This window comes from Lepidochelys kempii, chromosome 1 (genome assembly GCF_965140265.1).
Source record: "Lepidochelys kempii isolate rLepKem1 chromosome 1, rLepKem1.hap2, whole genome shotgun sequence".
NCBI lineage: Eukaryota > Metazoa > Chordata > Testudines > Cheloniidae > Lepidochelys > Lepidochelys kempii.
Genome location: NC_133256.1, coordinates 242,025,271 through 242,046,018, shown reverse-complemented (window position 1 = coordinate 242,046,018; position 20,748 = coordinate 242,025,271). Strand labels below are relative to the sequence as shown.

Genomic DNA, 20,748 nt, shown 5'->3' with positions numbered 1-20,748 from the left:
GATGCAGGGGCGCTCTACTCTGTCTAGACAGGGGAACGTGCTTTGCTACCTCAGAACTTGTACCCAGGTCTTTCCCTCACAAGCTGGCCATTTATCAAGTGGAATGTATTAGCTGTCAGTTTGAAGGGAAGCTGGTCAGACAAGAAGGAAGCACTCGTGTCCTGTCTGTGCGTCTGTACCTGGCTGTCCAGTCCCAGCAGAACAACCATCAGGAAGAAACAGCAGGCCCAGAGTGGGGAGAAAGGCAGCATGACAACAGCTCGAGGGTATGCGATAAAAGCCAGGCCAGGCCCTGTGAGAAGAGGGTCATTTATAGAAGATGGTAGGGGCCAAATCTAGAAGCCATCAGCTGTATCATCGCCCTGCCAGGCTGTGAGGAAGAGGCCACCAAAGCAGAATCAGGGAGACTAGCAGCTCAGAACTGGTCTATGGCACCCACCCATCTGTAAAACACACCCCACCTTCCCCAGTAAATTCACTCCTGGCACTAGGAACCACCATTCAAGAAACAGTGGCTCCATTGCTGGGTGAGGAAGATCAGAGGAACCAGAGCAGGCTACGGCTTTACTGCCAGGAGTGGGGGCAGACAAGCCACAGCAGGCTGTGGGCTCCACCTCCATGGCTAGGGCTGGGAGCTGATGGATTGTTAATGTCCCTGCAGAGCAAACAGATCTTAAGGTTTCATGCCAAAGATCCACACGCCGTAACCAGAAGAGCTGAGTTGACCCTTCTGGGATTTGAACCTGGGGTTGCAATTAATCTCATTTCATTGTGGTTCATTGTACATCTTAGGGGGTCAGCACCTTTGGGACACCCCTCAGTCACTCTGTTCTCTGCTCTGCTCTCTTAACAGGAGCTCTTTTGTCAGAGGCAATGCAGAAAAGGAATCCAGGGTCAGTGTCAGGTGACCAGAGATTGCCCCACATTAGCAATGGCCCACCCTATCCTGCACTCTGCTCTTCCTGCACACCGAGCCTACTCACCTGACTCAGCTACCTCAGAAATAGGCACGCCTTGTTCCTGTGCCATAAAGCCCAAGATGGAAAAGATTGCAAAGCCAGCCACAAAACTCGTACCACTGTTCAAAAAACACAGCGCAATGCAGTCCCTGGGAAGGAGAAAAGACGAACATCAGTGTGGGGGAACCAGCCAGCCAATCAGAAAAGAGCGTCAGCATGGTAGGGGAGGGGGAGAAGCCAATCAAAAACAAGCATCAGTGAGGCACAGCAGCCAATGAGATGAAAGCGCCCACATAGAAACACGCACATACATCTATATTAATAATTTCTATGCAGATGTTTGAGCAGATGTCTTGACAGTGTGCGGCTGTGGATTCATCCAGGGATAAATATAGGACATGTGCATCTTCACATCATAACACTGATGCTGCTTCTTCATCCCACATACTGACAGCCTCATAATGTCACAAAATAAAACCTAAAATAAATTCAGAACTCTTTATTTATTAACATCAACCTGTCTCTCTCTATCTCAGGTACAGCTGGCCCTCCATTACTACAGTGTCTGTGTCCCTAACAATCTTTATTTATCCTCAACACCCTTGTGAGGTCGGTATTCTGTTCATTTTATAAATGGGGAATGGAGGCACATAGAGACTAAGCAACTTGCCCAAAGTCATACAGTGAGTCTGCAACAGAACAGGGAATGGAACCCAGGTCTCCCATATCCCAGACTAGCACCCTAACCACCAGGCCATCCTACCACTTATAGCAATTGCCATACTGAATCAGACCAGTGTATCCTATCTAATGTACTTGTGGATAGTCTCATTACTTATAAAAATGCCTGATTTTTTTTTTAACCCTAGTAAACTTCTGCCCCCAAGAATATCTTGCAGCAATGAGTTCCACATGTTACGCACATTAGGGTTTTTGCAATTTTGTTGTATCAATTTTAAATTCATTGCCTTTCAGTGCCATTGGCTGTCCCCTGGTTATGAGACATGGTAAAGAGAAGCACCCAATTCACTTCCTCTAAACTATTCATTTTGTATACCTCTATCATGTCTTCTTTTATTCATCAAATCTTTAAACTAAACAATCCCAATCTTTTCAGTCTCCCTATATACTCAAGTCTCCCCAGGCCTCTAGTCATTCTCACGGTCTCTGAAGCACTATGTTTCTGTTTTACCTTTTAGAGATGAAGAGAGCAGAACTGAACACTACATTCCAGGAAAGGCCATACATTGATTTCTATTAATTTATGGAATTTAATATATTCAGTATTATCATCTATCCATTCTTTACATAATTTGTAGCCAAGAATTCAAGACATTAAGTATATTTAGGATATAGAGGTGAAATGTAAGTATTACTTAACATTGTAACACGTAACAGCCTATAGGCCTGTAAGATATTCAGTTTAGTGACACAAGGCCTTAGTCCTGAAACAGGTTGGCATAATTAGTTGACTGACAGATAAAGGTGGTACCAGCAAAGGGGATGATTACAGTAAAAGATGTGTTAAGTGCTGATGGCCTGGAAACTATGCAGCAGTAGAGCTGGTTGACACTGCAAGATGCCCAATAGTGACATTTTGGGGGATTCTTTAATAACCTCAAGTTGCTATAGTAACTCATTAACACAGATGTTAATGAGAATAAAGGGAAATAGCCTATAGGAAATTGGGCATCTCTAAATTAGTGGGATGTGGAAGTATAAAAAAGGGATTGAATCCCTTATGCATATATATATGGGCCTTAGTAGGCGTAAGCATAACTCAGGATAAATGGGTGTTGACTGGCCTGAGTGCTGTGGAGGGACACACATGGGAAGATGCCAGGATGACAACTCCAGGTGACTATGATGGTGATGAAGATGACCACTGACACTCCAGGGTCTGCCAAAAGGAGATGTGATGCTAGTCAAAAGGCTAAACACTTTGCACTCTCTGTCTGCTATTGTATTTCAGTGTTTGGGGGATTGGTTTATCTTTTCAGTGGATTTGTTAATAAAGGGACTTGTGATAAATTGCAGTTGTTTCTCATGTGCTTCTAGGGTCTCTGATTCTAACGGGACTGATAATAGCAGCCCTCTGGAGACTGAACCTATAGTGACCACTATGTGCTAACAGATTAATAAATAATATGAATGAATCCATCCATCAATAAGCTAATCAAGCTAATGATGGATTTGCTTTTCAGACCCCCTGCACAATGAGTAGTTGTCTTCACTGATCCATCCACAACACCACCCAGCTGTTTTTCCAGAGAAGTTACAGTTAATTTAGGACACACAAGGTGAGAATAGTGCAAATTATTCATTTCTACATAAATTACTTTGCATATGTCAACACTGAACAGCATCTGCCATCACGCTGGTCAATCACCTGGCTTGGTTATGTCCCTCTGACGTTCCTCACCATCTTCTCTAGCTTTGACTGACCTAAATCATCTCTCTGTCCACCCCATTTTCCAAATCGTTAATGACTATATGGAACAACACTGGTCCTGGTAAGGATCTATAGGGCATCCTGCTGTTATTTTTTTGCCACGTTGAAAATGGACTGTTTATTTCTATGTAAGCCCCAGGCTTGCAGAATGTAGGACAGACCCATGTGAAATAGAACTACCTAGGAAAAAGGATGGTATGAAGGACTGGCACCAGTATAAAGAGCTATTCATCTAGCACAGCTCAGCAGCAAAGGAATGTTGTTACTATTTGATCGCTAGATGGTTAAATGGCTTGTATGGAACACCATCACTTTCTACTTCAAAGGCACTTTCCATCTGAGGCTATCAAAGTTCTTTACAACTTTGTTGTGATGTAGGTAATTGTCATTATCTCCATTTTACAGGTAGGGAAATGGAGACACAGATAGATTGCCTGTGTTACCAGCAGCAGAGCCAGGAAAAGAATCCAGGTCTTCCTGTACCATGCCTCAACCACAAATCCTTTGTTCCTTCCTCTGCCATCCTTCTTCCCCTCAAATGAGATGGGGGCTCTCAGTCCAGTTCTCACTGGACAGGTGTCCACGCCACTACAACTGGCAGTGAACCTTACTTGAAGGGGGAGAAGAGACTGCGGCACTGGAGCATAAGCTCCTCAGGGCACAGCACAGCCCAGGTCTTTAGCTTTTAGAGAAGCACCATGCAAACCTACAGGGGTCACAATAACAACAAACAAAATTATAATATATTTAAAGAAAAGATATCCCAGTTTAAAGAGTAGTTTAACTGACAGAGTAGGTGGGACTTGTCTGGATATAAACTCAATGCCCCAGTTCCTCCCACTTCATATAATTCATCTGGATAGCGTGCTGACCGATAAACGTCGCATCAAGATAAAGAGGTGTTCTGATTGGTGAGTGGGCAGCTTTCTGGGGCTGCACGAGCCTTTCACCGCTGGAGACATGGTTCCAAATGCTGGAAGCATCTAATGTGAAAATGACTTTGCTCTCACATTCTTCCCCACCTGCACACCTCACAAGACTATCAGACAACTTGGTACAATTTAATAGGATTGCCAGTTTCTGTTCAAGGATAGCTCAGCGCTAACTAGAACAGCAGGGGGAAGGCTGCAAGTTAGGAGTCAGATGCATTGGCAAGACTGAATGTGGTTTCCAGGACTGGAATGCCCGTGGTTGCTATAGGACAGGAGTGAGGTTTAGTGAGAAGTTGTGTGAGGGATAAGGACTGCAATAGCAAAGAGAATTGCAAGGTGAGGATTGACTGGAATGGCAGAGCTTCGGGGGAAAGACTCAATTCAACTGCTTCCAGCAAATCATGTGTGTGTGTTCTAAATCCATTCACAAGCCTTTGTAAAGGGGAGAATGGTTCTGCTTAATGGCATCATAAGCAGAATTCTGCCTCAGAGCTTTTAAAGGGTTACAATGTGAGCAAGCGGCAAGCTCAGCAGGGGAAGGAGGACCTCTCACCTGTGAATCGACTGGGAAACTACTGAAGTTCTTCCTGGGGACAGATCATGGAGGATTTGGTTTCAGAAATATGGCAGGAGAAACTAGTTTTCAAGTAAAGCAGCAACTGGCAAGAGCACGCTTCTGCCTCAAGAGAAAAGAGAGCAGGAGGCACTTCCTCAAAATGAACCTGGTCAGCTGTCTCCTTTGGCAGAGCCGTCTGCTATCTGCAAGGGCTCAATGGCATTCAGGGAGGAAAATGGGCAACAGTGGGGGTGGGGGTCCCTGAACAATAGAATCTCATCCTGATTACCTGTAACAGTTGTTGTGGTACTTGTTGTAGCTACCCAAGGCTGTCAGGCACCCCAGGCAAATGGCATAAGAGAAGAAGATCTGCGTGCCTGCGTCCATCCACACCTGCAAGGAAAAGACAAACGCAGCTGAGGAGGCGAAAAGGCCAACATGGCAGGCAGCTACACAGATTCCAGAAAGTGAGGAGAGACAGCTGGGTTCAGAGGCCATGACCGAACCAGCATGAACAGTGACTGAGAAAAATTAAACATGGAGTATGCAGATAAGCATGCTCTAGGACAGAATGTCTAGATACAGCTGGGTTCTAGAACTGCATGTACAGGATCTCCTAAATTCTAGAGCATGGTCAAAGCACCCACTGGTGTTTAGAGTCACATGTGTGGGAATTCCAGGGACCTTGTAAGGATTCTGATTTTTCCCTTAGAGCAACCTACAAGACTTTGTGGCTATAAGAGCTCTCCAAACAGCAACAGGAGATCAGATGCCACAGAGGAGAGTCCAACTGCTGGAGCTAAAGGAGACTCTCCATTTGCCGTTAGCAGTTTAGAAGCTCACACACAGTTTGGCAGTTATGATTCCATCCACTAGAGGGCAATGCTAAACATACAGACTGGCAATTTATTATAGTATTACTTGGCTCTGAGGCTTGATATTAAGATTCAAACCCTTAAAAACAAATTCATGAAAAAAGTTACTTGAAACTATTACAATAAAAAGTTACTAAAAGAGGAAACAGGAGAGAGATTTTAGTCCCTGTCAGAATTCATGAGGTCCATTTGAACTACATTGCAATCACTGTCAAGGACATGTCTGAGTGTTCTAAGGAAGTCACATCATGTGTCTGTCAATGCCACCTTTAATCTAAAAGCCTAGCTTTGTGCAATCACTGATACCATTCACATTCATTCAAAAGGCTTTGTTATAGCTTGATGTAGAGACAAGCTAAAGGAGAAGTTAATGAGGAAGGAAATAATAATGAGTATTAATAACACCGCCCGTTTTATACCACCTTTCGCCTTTAGCACTCAGGGAGGCAGTGAAAAACAGGATATGAAGAAGGAGGAAGTCAGTCTTAGCTAACAACACTGCACGAGAGTTCACTGGGTTATTTACAAAAAAAAGAAGGCCTGATCCAAAGCTTAAAGTCACTGAAAGACTCCCATTGACTTCAGTGGGCTTTGAATTAGACCCTTCTCTCTCAGGCAACAAGAAAGATGGTCCCCTCCTGCATCTTCCAGGGGCACAGCTGAACCATCTCTCACAACACTGACTTTTGGGCAAGCCCACTCCATATGCCCTAAATCACCTCTCTCTGTAGTTGCTCCCACAAAAGGGATAACTCAGTTCTCTCTCTTTTGCACAAGTTCTCCGATGAAAGGCAAGCAAGCCTAATGTAGAATATCAGGGTAGGTATTCAGATCAAAGGTGCGGTTGAATAGTTTTTTTCCCAGAACTCTTCTCATTCATCCATTTGTATTTCTTTCTCCCAGGCTATTGTGCGTGTCAGTGTTGATTTGATTCAATTGTCATTGGTGGTTTGGGTTTGTATTTTTTTAATCTTATTCCCATGTCAATGTGCATTGTAACGGGATGCTGTGATGCCTTTCCCTGTTGTTTTCTAGAGGAAAATCTGTTCTAGCTCATTAGGCAGCTGCATTAAATGTTTTCCCCCCAATCACCATAAAGTAGCAAAATCGGTAAGGATGGTAGAAAAGGCAGAGCCCTTATGTTACACTTTCTTTTGATTTCTTCCACAGACTGTTTCCCTTCTGTAAGGGATCCAGCCAAAATTTTCAATCCATCCTCCAAAGACAGTGGAAAGATTCCCAGCGATTTCATTGGGTGTTATGTCAGAGGTCTATGATCTGTGAGGCCAGAGGGAACAGAAAATGAAGTTTGCCTGGAGATAGCAGGCATGCAGAGGGTTAAAAATGAATCACCCTTGCTATTGTGTAGGATATTGTCTTTTGGCAATTTAAGGTGAACAGATCCCAGTTTAATCAGTTCAAGGCTTGTCTACAAGGGGAAAATCAGGTTCATCCAAGTTCATCCAAATTAATTTTCAAAGTGGATTAGTTAAACTGCATTTAACTTGTGCGGATGCTCTTATTCAGAATTAAAGTGCCCTTAATTCGATTTAGTTTGTGAATTAAGATACATTTAATTAATGGGTTTTAATGTGGTTTAACTAATCCACTTTAACTTCAAAACTTTAGTTAATTTGGATTAAATTTTCTGAGTGCCTCCATGTAGGCAAGCCCATAGCATTTTATTTTGGATGTCCAGTGTTAGAACTTTGGTTACCATAAGAGCTCAGTTTGAACCCTACCAACTCACCATATTGGTTGTATTTTTTAAAAATTCAGCCAGCCAACAAGACTATTGATTGCACAATAGAGATCAAAGGAGACCTCTTGCACAGGTACGACTACCTCTAGTTCATCATGAAAGGTGCCTCTCTATACCTGATCCAGAGCTATCCTGAGAACAATATTTCTTGTTGGATTACACATATCAGGAGTTACTTTAAAAACAAAACAACCCTTTCTCTCTGAGTTCTCTCTCCCACAATGTCTTGGAAGAAATACATTTTTTCAAAAAAAAATTCCTTCTGCATGTCTGACAAAAATTCCTTGTCATTTATTAATTTTATGATAGTTGGTCATGACCTTTCGCCAGATAAAAAAATTAATTTGAATCAGATTTTTTTAATTTAAATTGGATTTTTTTATTTAAATTATAATAAATTGTTCTTTTGAAAAATAAACCTGTTTAAAATGAAATCTGAATTTAGTAGAAAAGATGCTAACGCTGAAACATATTACAAAATAAATATGCTGAATCCATGAACCTCTATCAAAAACTTTGCTTTAAAAGATGCTTTTCTATATAAAGAAAGAATCAGGGGGGAAATATCTAACTTTTGAGATCAAGCTTTATAAATACAGCACAATTGGTCATGTACTATATTAAGGGCTTGATCGTGTGGGGGACCCAGGGGCTATTGGGTTCAAGAGACTGGTAAAGCCATCACAGGTACTGGGGCCCTGTCTGTGACTCCAGGAGACATCATCCTTTATCTCATCAGGCTCTTCCACTGAGCCCACTTTGGTGGGCTCATAGTTGTATTTCTCATAGCTTCTCCCTAGCTGAACAATGATTGGCTCAGTTCTCAAATTATGAATATTTATGACTTCATCCACCAAGAAAACTCATGGAAGAACACTGAAGTTTTCATATCCAAAACATTTAAGGTTGATTTGTTTAATTAAAATAAATTTTATATGCAGTTTTGTGTATGTAATTAAATTCCAGTTACCATCCTAATGCAGCTTGACATAAATCATGAGCAAAAAGTTAATTAGCTAGTAAACGAGAAATATTGTCATCATGAATAGGTCGGAATATGAACAAGAGGCTGCTCGGCAGCTCTCCAACACCACTTTCTACAAGCCATTACCCTCTGATCCCACTGAGAGTTACCAAAAGAAACTACACCATCTGCTCAAGAAACTCCCTGAAAAAGCACAAGATCAAATCCGCACAGACAGACCCCTGGAACCCCGACCTGGGATATTCTATCTACTACCCAAGATCCATAAACCTGGAAATCCTGGATGCCCCATCATCTCAGGCATTGGCACCCTGACAGCAGGATTGTCTGGCTATGTAGACTCCCTCCTCAGGCCCTATGCTACCAGCACTTCCAGCTACCTTCGAGACACCACTGACTTCCTGAGGAAACTACAATCCATCGGTGATCTTCCTGATAACACCATCCTGGCCACTATGAATGTAGAAGCTGTCATAAATATAAAGGGAAGGGTAAACCCCTTTGAAATCCCTCCTGGCCAGGGGAAAGCTCCTCTCACCTGTAAAGGGTTAAGAAGCTAAAGGTAACCTCGCTGGCACCTGACCAAAATGACCAATGAGGAGACAAGATACTTTCAAAAGCTGGGAGGAGGGAGAGAAACAAAGGGTCTGTGTCTGTCTATATGCTGGTCTTTACCGGGGATAGACCAGGAATGGAGTCTTAGAACTTTTAGTAAGTAATCTAGCTAGGTATGTGTTAGATTATGATTTCTTTAAATGGCTGAGAAAAGAATTGTGCTGAATAGAATAACTATTTCTGTCTGTATCTTTTTTGTAACTTCAGGTTTTGCCTAGAGGGGTTCTCTATGTTTTTGAATCTAATTACCCTGTAAGATATCTACCATCCTGATTTTACAGGGGGGATTTCTTTCTTTCTATTTACTTCTATTTTTTATTAAAAGTCTTCTTGTAAAAAACTGAATGCTTTTTCATTGTTCTCAGATCCAAGGGTTTGGGTCTGTGGTCACCTATGCAAATTGGTGAGGCTTTTTATCCAACATTTCCCAGGAAAGGGGGGGGTGCAAGTGTTGGGAGGATTGTTCATTGTTCTTAAGATCCAAGGGTCTGGGTCTGTAATCACCTAGGCAAATTGGTGAGGCTTTTTACCAAACCTTGTCCAGGAAGTGGGGTGCAAGGTTTTGGGAAGTATTTTGGGGGGAAGGACGCGTCCAAACAGCTCTTCCCCAGTAACCAGTATTAGTTTGGTGGTGGTAGCGGCCAGTCCAAGGACAACGGGTGGAATATTTTGTACCTTGGGGAAGTTTTGACCTAAGCTGGTAAAGATAAGCTTAGGAGGTTTTTCATGCAGGTCCCCACATCTGTACCCTAGAGTTCAGAGTGGGGGAGGAACCTTGACAGAAGCCCTCTACACCAACATTCCACACAAAGATGGACTACAAGCCATCAAGAACACTATCCCCGATAATGCCACGGCTAACCTGGTGGCTGAACTTTGTGACTTTGCTCTTATCCATAACTATTTTACATTTGGGGACAATGTATACCTTCAAATCAGCGGCACTGCTATGGGTACCCGCATGGCCCCACAGAATGCCAACATTTTTATGGCTGACTTAGAACAATGCTTCCTCAGCTCTCGTCCCCTACTCTACTTGTGCTATATTGATGACATAATTCATCATCTGGACCCATGGAAAAGAAGCCCTTGAGGAATTCCACCATGATTTCAACAATTTCCATCCCACCATCAACCTCAGCCTGGTCCAGTCCACACAAGAGATCCACTTCCTGGACACTACAGTGCTAATAAACAATGGTCACATAAACACCACCCTATACCGGAAACCTACTGACCGCTATTCCTACCTACATGCCTCTAGCTTTTACCCTGACCACACCACACGATCCATTGTCTACAGCCAAGCTCTGCAATACAACCGCATTTGCTCCAACCACTCAGACAGAGATAAACACCTACAAGATCTCTATCAAGCATTCTTACAACTACAATACCCACCTGCAGAAGTGAAGAAACAGACTGATAGAGCCAGAAGAGTTCCCAGAAGTCACCTACTACAGGACAGGCCTAACAAAGAAAATAACAGAACGCCACTAGCCGTCACCTTCAGCCCCCAACTAAAACCCCTCCAACGCATTATCAAGGATCTACAACCTATCCTGAAGGATGACCCATCACTCTCACAAATCTTGAGAGACAGGCCAGTCCTTGCCTACAGACAGCCCCCCAACCTGAAGCAAATACACACCAGCAACCACATACCACACAACAGAACCACTAACCCAGGGACCTATCCTTGCAACAAAGCCCATTGCCAACTGTGCCTACATATCTATTCAGGGGACACCATCACAGGGCCTAATAACATCAGCCACACTATCAGAGGCTCGTTCACCTGCACATCTACCAATGTGATATATGACATCGTGCCAGCAATGTCCCTCTGCCATGTACATTGGTCAAACTGGACAGTCTCTCCGTAAAAGAATAAATGGACACAAATCAGATGTCAAGAATTATAACATTCATAAACCAGTCAGAGAACACTTCAATCTCTCTGGTCACGCGATTACAGACATGAAAGTTGCGATATTACAACAGAAAAACTTCAAATCCAGACTCCAGCGAGAGACTGCTGAATTGGAATTCATTTGCAAATTGGATACAATTAACTTAGGCTTGAATAGAGACTGGGAGTGGCTAAGTCATTATGCAAGGTAACCTATTTCCCCTTGTTTTTTCCTACCACCCGTCTTCCTCAGACATTCTTGTTAAACCCTGGATTTGTGCTGGAAATGGTCCACCTTGATCATCATACACATTGTAAGGAGAGTCATCACTTTAGATAAGCTATTACCAACAGGAAAGTGGGTTTGGGTGCGTGTTGGGGGGGGGAGAAAACCTGGATTTGTGCTGGAAATGGCCCACCTTGATTATCATACACATTGTAAGGAGAGTGATCACTTTACATAAGCTATTACCAGCAGGAGAGTGGGGTGGGGGGAGAGAAAACCTTTTGTAGTGATAATCACCCATTTTTTCATGGTTTGTGTGTATAAACACGTCTTCTGTACTTTCCACAGTATGCATCCGATGAAGTGAGCTGTAGCTCACGAAAGCTTATGCTCAAATAAATTGGTTAGTCTCTAAGGTGCCACAAGTACTCCTTTTTTTTTTTTTTTTTTGCAAATACAGACTAACACGGCTGTTACTCTGAAACCTGAGAAATATATCATTCACCATTTTCTAACATACTTAAAAATATAGAATAAGAATCTGAAAATATTAAGCTATATAATTGCTTAAATAAATGTATATAGTTACAGTGTACCATCCCAGGTAGCAAAAATATGTACCAAATCTAGTGTAAAGCTCTTAAAATATGGTGATTTACAACTAAATAATGGTTAGACAAACCAATGAGAATGCACCTGTCTTTAGCAAACAACTGAAGTACAAATGAAATAGCCAATTAACATTGCTGATTTAAATTGAGGCTTCCATTTCATTTAAATCAATCCACCTAAGAGAACCTGAAAGAGCTCTTTGTACCCAATTTAAGAGGGTATAGCTCTTCCTTGGACTTCAGTCCCAAGGAGAATGGTACCCTTTATCTTGGTGTTCAGAATTCTCCAAACCCCTGCCCACCTGGATATTAATTTGATTATTGGATGTAGTCTTCTAAATGATCCAGTTCATTTAATTCATTTTCCTTCTATGCTTTATTTATTCCTGTTCACCAAAGTAACCTCCCACTCTGTTTTCAACTTCAGCCTCCAACATCTGAGATACAGTTCGTCAGAAAGGTTATAACCTATTAGAGGGCACTTCCTTGCTTACTTGTCCCAGCTATGTTTGATTTATTATAAGTACTGGAATTTAATAATATTTTGCACTGAAATAGTGCCTCCATTTGGAATATCTCAAAGCACTTTACAAATAACAAAAGGAGCTGTCTCAGAGCAAAATGCTATTACCATCCAATGCACAGGTAACCCCCACTCGGCATTTGCCAGCTCCCGGAACTCTTGGCTGAGCCTCTAGAGCAGTGGTGAGCAACCTACAGCCCATCAGGGTAATCTGCTGGCGAGCCATGAGACAGTTTGTTTACATTGACCGTCCGCAGGCACGGCCGCCTGGAGCTCCCAGTGGCCGCAGTTCGCCGTTCCTGGCCAATGGGAACTGTGGGAAGCGGCAGCCAGCACATCCCTGTGGTCCACGTCGCTTCCCACAGCTCCCATTCTCTGGGACCGGCGAACCACGGCCACTGGGAGCTACAGGCGGCCATGCCTGCAGACGGCCAATGTAAACGAACAGTCTCGCAGCCCGCCAGCAGATTACCCTGCATGCGGCCCTCAGACCACAGGTTGCCCACCACTGCTCTAGAGGGTCTGACCCTATGGACTACAACAATCATGGCTACCAGAGTCCTCTGACAGCACAGGGATGGCCATGGTTGGACATGGGACTTTGGAAGAGGAGGGACAGGGCCCTGAAATGGCACCGAGCATTCTCTCTCTTAGGTGCTTGGCTGGCTGGTTCTTGCTCACATGCTCAGGGTCTATAATTGAAAGCCATATGTGGAGTTGGAAAGGAATTTTTCCCCTAGTCAGATTGGCAGGGACCTCAGGGTGTTTTCGCCTCCCTCTGCAGCATGTGACTGCTGGTCACTTGCCAGGATTATCTGGGTACATCTCACAATCATTTGCCTGCCATTGCAGGGGCCTCAGGTCCTCTATTCTCTGCCCATGGCACATCATAGTCTAGACTCTTGTGGGGCTGTAAAACTTTGGTCTAATTTCATTTGTTCAGGTGCTAGGTGGTGTTGGTGGCCTGTAATATGCAGGAGGTCAGACTAGATAATCCAGTGGGCCCTTCTAGCCTTAAACTCTATGGCTACATCTACACATATGGTAACGTGTAGAGTACGTGCACTGCACACACACCTAGCACAAGTATAAAGATCAGAGTAGATGGGAAGGCAGTGCTTAGACAAGCAGAGTAAAGACATGCTAGAACCTCGGGGTATCTCCACACAGCTGAGCAGTGCCTCTCACATCTATACTGCTCATTTTTAGCCTGCTGCTAGAGCCTTTCCCTGCATCCACATTGCAGAATGACAGGGCTCAGACCCAAGTCACAGTGGGACTCAGGCTCTGACCCACCAGGGTCCTGCGACATGGGTCCTGAGTGCTTGCTGACCTGAGTCAGACTGATGTGTGTGTGGACAGAATGGGGGCTTGGGTTCAAACCTGAGTCAGAACCTCTGGTTAGTGCGCAGCGTGGACATACCTGTAAGGGCCAAGATCCTGGGGCTAGCCAGCCCTGTTTAATTAGGCCTGCCTTGCCACATCTGTGCTGAGTATAGGACTTAAAAAGAGAGGAAACCCAACAGTTAGGGGCTGGCTGCTGAGGGGAATAGTTGAGCTGGGTTGTGGCTGGAGCGCGGAGGTACAGGAGTGGAACTAACCACTCTAACGTGCCCCTGGAACAAGGGGCCAGGCTCCAGGGCCAGTGATCCACACAACGAACAAGGAGCTGAAGAGGAACCCAAGAGAGAGGAGAGGCTCAAGTCCTGAGAGGGTCAAAAGATGTTTTGATAGTGTTAAATTTGTTTGTTCTAGTGAGAGGCCCAGAGAGAAGCCCTGGGACCCGCTACTCTGCTAAAGAAGAGTGTGATTCTTTGGAAAGACTTTGCTGCCAGCAAAGGGACTTTGGTGATACCAGCTTGGGGGCTGACCAGCTACAGCTGGACTTGGATACCCAAAGGGAATGAACTTCTAAGTGACACGGCTGGAGGACTAGGCCACAGAAGACCTAGTCAGAGGAAAACAAAAACAGGAGGCAGCAGTGACAGAGGAGAAACCTCTGCATTTCTGCACCTCTCCAGCAACCCTGCACCCAGCCACTCTGGGGTGGGACCAGAGAACACAGTCCAAAACCCCTTTCACTGGTTGCCTGAGCTGCCAACATTTCTTTTGAATTAGTGAACTTGCTTTATTGACATAGCTGGAGACATGGGGCATTCAAAGAAGTTCTCCTGGTGGCAATGCATCATCTCAATCAGCCATAGCGGGATATAAAGCTTTTAATGAAGAGGCAAGCTGGGAGCATCCTACCTCCCAAGTTGCCACTTTGCAAATGTCTGCAGAGATCTTCATCACCTGCTCAGCTCGTGGATTCCAGAGTAGGAACAGTGCCTGCACCCATCTGCCTAGTCTCCCTAAATGCCTTGTGCAAGAGCAGCCTCCCCCTGTCCCAGGGCTACAATGCAGGGTTTAGACCACCAAAATGAGAGATATGATGAGACACTGACCATCATTACCCCTCCAGCACAACTACTGTTTCTCTCTGTCCCCTGGCCCTACCTCCCCGGCTCGCTCTGCAGAATTGCTTTGCTCATCTGTTCTACTGAACTCGCCTCCCGTAATTTCCTCTCGCCTCTTCTCCCTTCTTGTTCTGTTGCAGAGAGCTGCTGACATCCAGAGGCTACCCATGCCCTGTGATGCTCGCAGCACAGCTAGCCAAGGCTCCATAGCAGCAGCAGGAGAGTGAGATGCACACCATCAGCTGCCTCAGCTCATCCTGTACATGGCAATGGCTCATATGTATGCTCGTCATACAGCTGAAGCACCGAGGGCTAGAAAGACTGTACTGTGGCCACCGTGCCACAAGACTAACTGGCAGCGTGACACATCTGCCCCGGCTGGATGACAAACTTTATAAAAACAGGAGAAGTGCAAATAGCATCATTCCCTCCACGAATCTCTGTCCTTCATTCACAATCCAGTTTTTCCCCTTGCCCCAAACATTAGTGGGAACAAAAACCTGCTTGCCCCAGTGATCATGCAGAGCAAAGGCCATTGGCGTTGGTAGAGAGAACAGGCCACTGGCACTAGAGTGCCTGGCTGTGCACACAGCTTTGCAGCATGGCCTGGTAGGTAGAAGATGGGCCTGGGCTCTATTTCTGACCACCACTAACACAGTGTGAGACACTGAACAAGTCTCCTGAGTCCAAATTTACAAGCAGGGCCTCTGATTTTTGGGAGCTCTGCTTGAGGCACCTAGGGCCTGATTTCCAGAGGTGCTCAGTCAATTAATATTTACGCTGTTATTATTAAGCACAGCGCCCAAAGGCCCCACTCAGGCTCAGGGCCCCATTGTGCTGCCAGCTGTACAAACACATAGGAAGACATGGCCCCAGCCCCAAAGAGAGCACAGCCTAAGGGCTACAGTGTGCCTTTTGGGCACAGCCCTTAGCAATGCATGGTGTGCAACGCAACACTCAGGAATAGAACTGAGGGGGAAATCACACAATTCCTCCCCTGTTGCCCTCTCACTCCAAGGGGAGGGAGGAAGGCACGGAATAAGTTACTGCAGCTTCTCAAAGGGACCTCCCGTTTACTTTTCCCATCATGCCTGGCCAGGTTAAGGGTATGTCTACACAGGAACTAGACACCCATGGCTGGCCCATGCCAGCCAACTTGGGCTCGCGGACCTCAGGCTGCGGGGCTGTTTCACCGTTGTGTAGACATACCCTTAACCTGGCCTGGAACCCGGGGCTAGGACCCTGTGAGATGGGAGGGTCCCAGAGCTCAGGCTCCAGCCCGAGCCTGGAAGTCTACATGGCATGGGCCAGCTGAGGGTTTTCCTTTGCTGCACAGATATATACTCTTAACCTGGCCAGACAGTGGCAGAGAACATAGCCAGGGTACCATACTCCCTGCCCCTCCTTTTGTGAATACCAGGCCGTGGGTGTCTCAACTTGTACCCCAGAAACTAAGGCAAATCAGAGATGGGACCAGAGCTTGGAAGCTCCTGCCTACCAGCCACATGCTCTAGCCTGTGCTGCCTCTCAGAAGTTGGTCCAATAAAAGATATTACCTCACCCACCTTGTCTCTCTAATATCCTGGGACCAACACGGCGAAAACAACACTGCGTTCTATAAGATACACGTTTCACAGTGTATGCAGAGAAATGAGGGCTCTTGGCCTCTGTGAACTTTCCAACCACTGGACTGAGCAAAAGAGGGGCCATTTTCCTTTACCTACGCTTTAAACCCCACAAGAAAGCAAATAGGTTTTTGTTTGAAACTGCAAAGCACAGCGGCTTGCAGACAGGAGATGGGAGGAGGGAATCCACTCCCTGCCCCTTGTTTACACAGCCCGGGAGCCAGAGTTCTAGAGCCTCTCTTTGCTCGGCCCCCTCCCGCTGTTTGATGAATTAAAAACAACGTCCCTAATTGTTCCTTAGATGTCAGCACCGTGGACAAACTCAGCATGGAGGTGCCACCCCAGGCGGAGTGATCTGGCCAGCAGAACTAGTTCCCAGTTGCACAAACTGGAGAGGTTCAAGAGAAACGGTGCGGAGGGGGCAGCAAGATAAACACAGCTGTACATAATTCCACTAGGATAGCGCAGGGAGGTCCAAAAACAAGAAGAGATGGGGAGTGGGGAACTGGCCCTTGCAAGAGGAAGCCCAGCCCAGAGCCATCTAGACTGCAGGGTGCAAAAGCCAGGGAAGAGGAGCAAGTAGCATCCCTTTGAACCATTACCCGACCGACACACACCCATCAGGTGACAGGGAAGAACCTGGGGACGCAAAGCAAGAGAGCAAGCAGAGGCTCAGTGCAATCAGGTAGCAACTTGCACACCGCTCCAGTGCGGCCACAAGCCAGGCTCATTTCACTGGATACAGATAGATGTATGCTGTCCCGTGTGCCCCTACCAACGTGCATGGGAGCAGAGATCAGGAGGCCACGCAGGCACATGCCTGGAGATACTATTAGACATAGACGTGCACAGAAGAGAGCAGATCATCACGTAAACAAACATCATCTGTGCACACATACACACCCCAGCACTCTGCCCTCCATGTGTGAGGCAGGGAAGCAAAAACAAAACACACCCACCAATATTCTCTCTCTTTCTCAGAAATGGAAATGGGGCAGGGGAGGCGACAACCAAACAAGAATGTACAGAGTCAGTTAAAGGCATGCCGGGAAAAATAAATAAGGGGAACAAATAATATTTAGCTGGCTCCAACCACGCTTCCCCCCTCCGGCTATGAAGCAACGAGGCTCCCCAAGCAGTAACAGCAGCAGCAGCGTGGTGGGGAGGGGCCTAGCTGGGGCCTCTCCCAAATCCAGACTGAAGCAAGGGGATTCAAATCCTTCCCTCACCATGGGTACAAAGCCCCATGCTTCCCTCCTCCCTCAGCCATATAGTCAAATTCCTTCGCAGCCCTTTGTTCCTAGCAGTGATGTCAGCACAAGGCATGTTCTGAAACAAACCCTGCAGATGCCCCCTCCCGCCTGATTGGCCACTCTCTCTGACCTCCCTTCATCCACCAGGGTGGTGCTTCCCCAGGGCACTCTAACCTCTCTCCCCCAGGCCACCTTTGCTGTAACATCCTCTGGAATCTCTCCCCTGATCTGTGCACTGCAGCTGGCAGAGAGGGGTTTGGGCAGGCTGCAAGGAAAGAGGCCAACCTCACTGTTTGGAGGGAGGATGGTGCATGATGGGGCCTAGGGTAAGAGAGCAGTTTAAGCTAAGATTTTTGTACTAAAGATCAATGCTATTTCTAACAGGCAAAAGTTTACAGAAGGAAACCAAAACTGGTACCATTATTAAATGTAAATGTGAGAGGGGGAAATATGCAGAGACAGTCTCTTAAAAAAAAAAAAAAAAGGAGAGAAACAGGCAACCGTCTGACAAAATAAAATCGACTAGGCAGAGGTTATTAAAAAAACTGAAATAGACAGAGGTTTAAAAAAAAGACAAATGCTTCAGAGCCAGCAAGTTGGGCATACAGGGCCCAAACCTGCCATGGGTGGTGCTCTCTGGATCAGGGAAAGCACTGACACATATTTAACTTTGCGCCCAAGCAGTTGCACTGAAGTCAGTGGAACTCCTCATGGAGCTAAGTGCTTCCTGGGTCAGGGCCAGAGGTCTCAGCCCTTTCCAGGCTTGAGCTCACTGTTAGCCTCTGTAACCGTGGGAGCTTATTACTGTAATTTTCACCCGCCTTCTTGTTTCTCACACGTTCTTGTTGCATCTTGTCTCAAGTTAAGCCCCTGTCCTGCTTGGATCCTTGGGGGCAGACATTTTAACCATGTCGTGTCTCATCAAGTTCATTGGGACTCTGGGCAGCTGTAAGAGCTCCCCCAAGTGGGTCTCACTGCAGAATCAGAAGCACAGACTGCAAGCTCTTCCTACACAATGTCCTCCTATGTGTCTGTACAATGCTTAGTAGAGAGGGGCCCCAAACACCAACAGAGGCTTTTCAGCACTACGGAACATAATTAATTAGTTCTTATGTAAGCAGAATGAGTTCCTGCTAGCCAGAGGGTCAGAGAGATTAGGGAGGGCTTTTAGAAAGGTCAATGGGAAACCAACACTACACCACAGGTTCTCAAACTGCAGTCTCTGGAACCCTTGCTGTTGGTCCAGAAAGATAACTGCTCCTCCTTCTTATTTGCACCTGCTAAATCACATGAGAGAGAGCCAGAATAGATTCATAGGCATTGAGGCTAGAAGCTGGATTTCATCCCTAAAAGGGTCAACCATCATAATCTAGAGCAGGGGTTCTCGACCTTTTTTTCTTCCTGAGGGCCCCCCCGCAACATGCTACAAAAACTCCACGGTCCACCTGTGTCACAACAACTGATTTTCTGCATATAAAAGCCAGGACCAACATTAGGGGGTAGCAATCAGGGCAATTTCCTGAGGTCCCCCACCATAGGGGGCCCCCACAAAGCTTAGTTGCTCAGGCTTCGGTGTCAGCCCCAAGCGGTGGGGTTTGGGGCCCCGAGCTTCAGCCCCATACAGGAGGGCTTCGTCTTTCTGCCCAGGGCCCCAGCAAGTCTAATGCCGGCCCTGCTTGGTGGACCCCTGAAACCAGCTCGCAGCCCTCCAGTGGGCCCCAGGCTCCTGGTTGAGAACCACTGATCTAGACTGTCCTCCTGCTTATCATCTGAATTTTCTAGTTTCAGCTCAAAACAATGGATCTTGTTATGCCTTTGGCTAATAGATTACATCAGGAATTTCCCAGTATTAATTTCGCACATAACAGTTATATGGGAAATTATGTGATCAGTAGATGTCCTTGAGACACTCAATTGAAATGGGCCACCTGCTGTGAAAGAGTGAGACCTTCTGGTTTAGAGATAACATAGGATCAATAATAAATAAGGAAGGGGATTAAATTAATGCTGCCCCAATAATGGCTGGGATACTCAACTCCTTTTTCAAAAAAGAAAATGGTTATTACAGCTGGTCAAATAATTCCAAATGAATAGTTTGTTTGGTGAATTTTACCTTGTCCTGGTTTCATATCGTCCGGGGGAAGATCAAGATTCTCTCAGAATTCTTTATTACCCAAAAATCTTTGTGGAATTATTTCAGTGACTATTTCTTGGTTGCTGGCTTGCCGACAAGGAGTCCATTATATTTGGTGTTTTAAATGTAAGTATTTTACAGAGGGAGAACTGAGGCCAGAAAGGTTTCAGGGACTGTCATAGATCCATAAAATTTAAGCCCAGAAGGACCATCAGATCATTTAGTCTGGCCTCCTGTATAACACAGGCTGGAGAATTTAAAAATCTTGCCCAAGATCACGTAGCAGAGTCAGTCACAGACCCAAGGTCTTCTAAATACCAATCCGATGCCCTGACCACTGTACCATGCCTCAACTGTACATCCTCCTTGGTATCACCCAAAACAATTCCCCTCCCTCCTCGGCAATGACATCTTTCAAATACTTGTAAGGGGTTATCATCCCCCACTCTTCTGATGTATCGTTTGCCTATCAGTGAGGCGTCTGGTTGCGAGGATCAGATTGGAACGGATGGGTTTTATTTTCTATAATGATTTGCGAGGCAGGAAAGAAACTTGCAGTTTTCCAAGTACCAACATATTGCAGGAGTGCCCTCTAGAGCCAATTAGAGCCTGCTCAAACTGCCTGGGCATCAGAATGGCTAGCAGGAATCACACGGTCCTTGCAAAGTGGAGGCTTTCCTACGACACACATTGACCATTCCTTCCCTCATGTGAAAGTCTTATAGAATTTAATTAAAACTTACAGCCTTTCTGTTAAATTCTACAGGATGATTAAAAACCACTATAGAAAGGTGATCATTTTCTGTTGAATCTATAGGACATTTTTCATATAGGAGAAGCATCAGTCATGAAAAGAGGAGCTTCCCAAA

The 20,748-nt window shown here is 45.5% G+C and overlaps 1 protein-coding gene across 6 annotated transcripts in view; it reads right to left on the bottom strand.

The window, feature by feature from the left end:
* SLC6A13 (solute carrier family 6 member 13) overlaps window positions 1–20,748 on the bottom strand; it is a 58,059-nt gene that overhangs the window by 6,116 nt on the left and 31,195 nt on the right. For 5 of the 6 annotated variants that reach the window (XM_073320945.1, XM_073320927.1, XM_073320936.1 and 2 more), the window contains 3 exons: window positions 5,189–5,292; window positions 984–1,108; window positions 180–292 (listed from right to left, as the gene is read on the bottom strand). In XM_073320945.1, coding sequence (XP_073177046.1) covers window positions 180–292; window positions 984–1,108; window positions 5,189–5,292 — 342 coding nt within the window. The remainder of the gene's footprint in view (window positions 1–179; window positions 293–983; window positions 1,109–5,188; window positions 5,293–20,748) is intronic. The other variant, XM_073320962.1, reaches the window with a different exon arrangement.